Here is a 5,377-nt window from a genome sequence, read left to right on the forward strand (position 1 = left end):
TATGGCTGCATTATTGTTCCCCATGAAAACCATTTGTCCTTTCGTTTCTTCTTTGTATGATAAGAAATTTTTTTTATCATTACAAACATGAATTGTTGCACCTGAATTGTTGCACCTGAATTGAGCCACCAATCATAGGACTTAGTTTCAGCCATATTGGTTTCGGTAATCATGCCAATTTGCATTTCAGAAACCATAGCACAAATCTCTTCAGATTTATTTTCAATAACATTAGCTTTATGGGAATTCACTTCTTCCTTTTTCTTCTTGAATTTGCAATCACTTTGGCGATGACCTTTCTTACTACAAAAGAAACAATTTCCAAAAAACTTTTATGTGCTGGACTTCTTGAATTTCTTGTCATTCTTGACTTTAAAATTCTTTGAGAATTTACTATCTTCAACAACATTAACTTTAGTAGAATCATGCATATCCTTGGATTTGCGAGACTTAGTCTCTTCTTCAATTACCAAGTGTTTTTGCAATTCTTCTAAAGTTATGTTCTCTTTACTATGAAGGAGTTTCTTTCTATAATCATTCCAACTTTGAGGCAATTTAGCAATAATAGCCTCAACTTGAAATGATTCAGAAATTTCAACTTTTAACTCTCGAAGCTTAGCAACAATAATTTGTAACTCATGTATTTGATTAAGAATGGATTTTGTGTCTACCATAATAAATTCAAAATATTTAGAGACAAGGAATTTGTCAGTACCTTCTTTCTCCATTTTGTTTTTGTACTCAAGAGCATTCCAAATTTCCACCGGAGAAGTCATAAAATTGTAGAGATCATATAACCTGTCAGAAAGCATATTGAGTATGTGACCCTGGCACATCAATTCATCATCTTCACGACGTTTCCTTGCAGCCTTAACTACTTCGGTATCATCTTCTCTTGGTTCTAGAAATTGTTCTAATTTCGGATCAAGAACATATGCCACTTTAAGAACAATAAGGAGAAAGAACAATTTTCCCTTCCAACGAGTGAAATTAGTTCCATCAAAACGATCGAGATGGACACTGGGATTAAGAAATGACGTCAAACTCTTCTCAGCCTCCATTTGCATCAAATAAAACCTTAAAGATTGTTGGTGAATTTTTTAATATGGAGGCAAAGAACAAAGAAAACTTTCTTAGGATTTGAGACGTTTAAGGTTTTATTTGCCCTTGCTAATCTTGATTTGCTATAGAGTTTTAATGGCAAATTACCCCCAAGATATATCAAATCCTGAATACAATCTCTAGCAAATAAGATTGTATTTCCAGAACATATATGAAATCTGTAAAATCTGATTTTGATCTAATTGTTTTTCTATCTTTAATAAAGAAGATGTTTATTTGAAAGAATACAACCATTAGAAATGGTACTTCTTCAAAACACTCTTTTGGTTTGAATTTGCATCGATTGATAATTGAAATTTCCAAGCTTGCTAACTGTTTTTCCAGTTGACGCAAAAACACGCTCTCTGAAAATAAACGGTTAGCCGTTTTCTCAAAAACGGTGAGCCGTTTTATTCCAGAATGTCAAATAAGTTGCTCTCTGTAAATAAACGGTTAGCCGTTTTCTCCAAACGGTTAGCCGTTTTCTCTAGAACAAAAACACGCTCTCTGGAAATAAACAGTTAGCCGTTTTCTCCAAACGGTGAGCCGTTTTCTCCAAACGGTGAGCCGTTTTCTCTAGACCAGAAAATATGCTTTCTGAAATTAAACGGTTAGTCGTTTTCTTTTTCTCCATAAACGGCAAACCGTTTCTTCCAGAATATCAAACCAAAGATTGAGAAATGTTACGATCTCTCTTACAAAAGAAGGTGATCTTGTTTCCTATATTCTTGCAGTTGAATATAATCCCGCAGTTTGAGATTGTCAATAGGCCGAGCGGCAAGTGGCACGGCACGGCACAGCACGAGCACGTTTCGGTGGGGCATGAGGCACGACACGAGACGCACGTAAGCCGTGTTGGGCCTAGAATATTAGGCATGCGGGCCTTAAAAGCACGACACGATTACAAATGGACCAAAGCACGGCACGCGAAAAAGCACGTAATAAGCACGGTTCATTGGTGGGCTAGCATGCGGCTCGTGGGCCATCAATAGCACGTGGGCCAAAATATATTTAAGTAATTTTTTTTAATAAAAAGTAAATATAAAATGTTATGAAATTAAAGTAAAATATCTTGAAATTAAATGTTTTAATATATTTTTTAGCATAGACTTTTAAAAATTAATTTAAATCATTAAATCTTAGTTTAAATAAATATTCTAATTTTTTTATGTTTATAATTTATTAAATGAATAAGTAAATATCATGATTTTAATAAATAAAATTATAAATATCATAATTTTATTTATGATATTTATTAAACGGTTAGCCTTTTTCTCAATAACGGTGAGCCGTTTTATTCTAGAATGTCAAATACGTTGCTCTCTGTAAATAAACGGTTAGCCGTTTTCTTTAGAACAAAAACACGCTCTCTGGAAATAAACCGTTAGCCGTTTTCTCCAAACGGTTAGTCGTTTTATCTAAGCGGTGAGCCGTTTTCTCCAAACGGTTAACCGTTTTCTCTAGAACATAAAATATGCTCTTTGGAATTAAACGGTTAGCCGTTTTCTCCATAAACGGCAAACCGCTTTCTTCCAGAATATCAAACCAAAGATTGAAAAATGTTACAATCTCTCTTACAAAAGAAGGTGATCTTGTTTCCTATATTCTTGCAGTTGAATATAATCCCGCAGTTTGAGATTGTCAATGGGCCGAGCGGCAAGTGGCACGGCACGAGCACGTTTCAGAGGGGCATGAGGTGAGGCACGGCACGGCACGCACGTAGGCCGTGTTAGGCCTAAAATATTAGGCATGCGGGCCTTAAAAGCACGGCACGATTACAAATGGACCAAAGCACGGCACGCGAAAAAGCACGTAATAAGCACGGTTCATTGGTGGGTTAGCATGCGCTCGTGGGCCATCAATAGCACTTGGGCCAAAATATATTTAAGTAAATTTTTTTAATAAAAAGTAAATATAAAATGTTATGAAATTAAAATAAAATATCTTGAAATTAAATGTTTTAATATATTTTTTAGCATAGACTTTTAAAAATTAATTTAAATCATTAAATCTTAGTTTAAATAAATATTCTAATTTTTTTATGTTTAAAATTTATTAAATGAATAAGTAAATATCATGATTTTAATAAATAAAATTATAAATATCATAATTTTGTTTATGATATTTATTAAATGAATAATGTTATTTATGATATTTAATTTTATTTATGATATTTATTTAATTAATTATTTATGTTTATAATTTATTAAATGAATAAGTAAATAACTAAATATCATGATTTTAATAAATAAAATTATAAATATCACAAATTTATAAATGATAAATAAAAAATAAAAAAATTTACAACATTAATAATAAAATATTTTTTATATGAAATATTTTTTATATTAATATTAAATCATAACTTAGTTAATATTTAATAGAGATATGTTTCATTTGTGAATGAAATATTTTTCATATTTATACACAAGAAAAAATTATGAACGAAATATGTTATGATTTAAAAAAGTACAATTAAATGAAGTTCAAGTACAATTATAATATTAGTAATTCAAATAAAATTAAGTGTAATTTGCATCACTACAGTTAACAGTACATCCCAACTAGGTTGGCACCTACTGAACCATCTATCATTTGCAAATTTACAACATTAATTCTCACTAATAAAATTTCTTTCAAAAAGTTACAAGAAAAAAAAGGTCTCTAGTCTTTGGAAGTAGCTTCAATGTTCAGTACTCTGCATAATTTGGATCCACTTCATCTTGATCAACATCCAAACTCTCAATTTGTTTAATTAAAGCATTTTGCCAATCTTATTGCACTCGACTTTCAACATCTTCCCAATCTTTCAAACACAACAAAGAGTCTAATGTCTCTGATGACAATCTTGACCGATGTTCATCTAGAATTCTGCCACCTGTACTAAAAGCTGATTCTGATGCTACAGTCGAAGCTGGAGGGGTTAGTGGATCACGGGCCATAATGAATAACAATGGGAAAAAAGATGTCTTACCCATCCAAAATTCTAAAATATCAAAATTTTGCAATTGTGAAGGAGTTGCTAAATCTTCAAGATTGGCAGAACAATATCTTTGCAATTCATTACGATTAGTATCAATACTAGAGGCAACACCCTTACCTTTAAGTAACAAAAGGTGAGCTGGATTTTTATAAGAAGTCGATGCTTGTTGAACATTAGAATATGTATTGCTTGATCCGAATTTATTTCGATAAAAATTAAAAAGTTCATGCATAGAGGACATAATTGTATCAAAATTTGTATCAAGCCTGGTTTGTAAATTTTCACTAATACCCTCAACTAAAACTTTTGCACCAACTTCCTTGATTGTAGGATCCAACACTGCTGCAAAAATAAATAGGTGGGGAATATCTTTCCAATATTTTTGGAATTTTTCCTCCATGGTATCACAAATATTTTTAAACATAATATTCTCTCTAAAAGTCTTAAAAGTATAACTTATATTATACAAGTGCATTAACACTTTACATGAAGTAGGCTCATAAACAGTAGAACATGCAAGAGTAGCATCATAAAATACCTTTAAAAAATCCATAAATTTAAATGCAACATTCCAATCATAATCAGTGATATGATTGAAATATAAGTGTGCAACCCAAGAGGGGGGTGAATTGAAATTTTAAAAATTATCCTAGCAAATCCACACAACAAGCAATCTAATGTCTTAATAAAAATTAAAAGCAATAAGTTCAATAAAAGCACAATAATTAAAGAGTAAGGGAGAAGAGAAACAAACACACGAATTTTTACGTGGTTCGGCAATCCCCGCCTACGTCCATGCCTCCAAGCGATCCAAGCTTGAGGATTTCACTATCCAAGCCTTTCCAAGGCTTCAACCGATTACAATTGACTTCAAGGTGTCAATGAACCTTTACAACAAAGAGATTATCTCCCAATCTCTTCACTCAAGTGTCTCACACACTCAAACTCTTACAATTGAGATGAATAAATGAAGGTTACAATGAAACTCACTCAATGAGTAGATATTCAAAAATGAAGAACAAGAAATGATTCAATGTTTTGTGTTTTGCAAGTTGAAGGCTCAAGATATCTCGTGTGCTTTTTGTTTTTGCTTGTTGGAGAGCTTCAAATTGAGTTGGATTTGAGTTCTTATAGTTTGAGCTCGAAAACTAGCCGTTATGCACATTTCTGGTCGTAACCGGCTTGCCGTTTAGGTATCTGGTAAGCCGCTTTTATGTTACCATTAAGGCAAAATTTTGAATTTCAAACTATCCGGCTTGCCGCTTGCGAATCCGGTAATCCGTTTATGCTCCA

General features: G+C 32.4%; 1 protein-coding gene across 1 annotated transcript; it reads right to left on the reverse strand.

Annotated features, from left to right (window-relative positions):
* Window positions 1-332: 332 nt before the first annotated feature.
* Window positions 333-1,061, reverse strand: LOC127901849 (uncharacterized). Its single transcript, XM_052439867.1, has one exon. The coding sequence runs from the start codon at window positions 1,059-1,061 to the stop codon at window positions 333-335; it is 729 nt and encodes a 242-aa protein (XP_052295827.1).
* Between the last annotated feature and the right edge of the window lie 4,316 nt (window positions 1,062-5,377).

Source organism: Citrus sinensis, chromosome 4 (assembly GCF_022201045.2).
Source record: "Citrus sinensis cultivar Valencia sweet orange chromosome 4, DVS_A1.0, whole genome shotgun sequence".
Classification (NCBI taxonomy): Eukaryota; Viridiplantae; Streptophyta; class Magnoliopsida; order Sapindales; family Rutaceae; genus Citrus; species Citrus sinensis.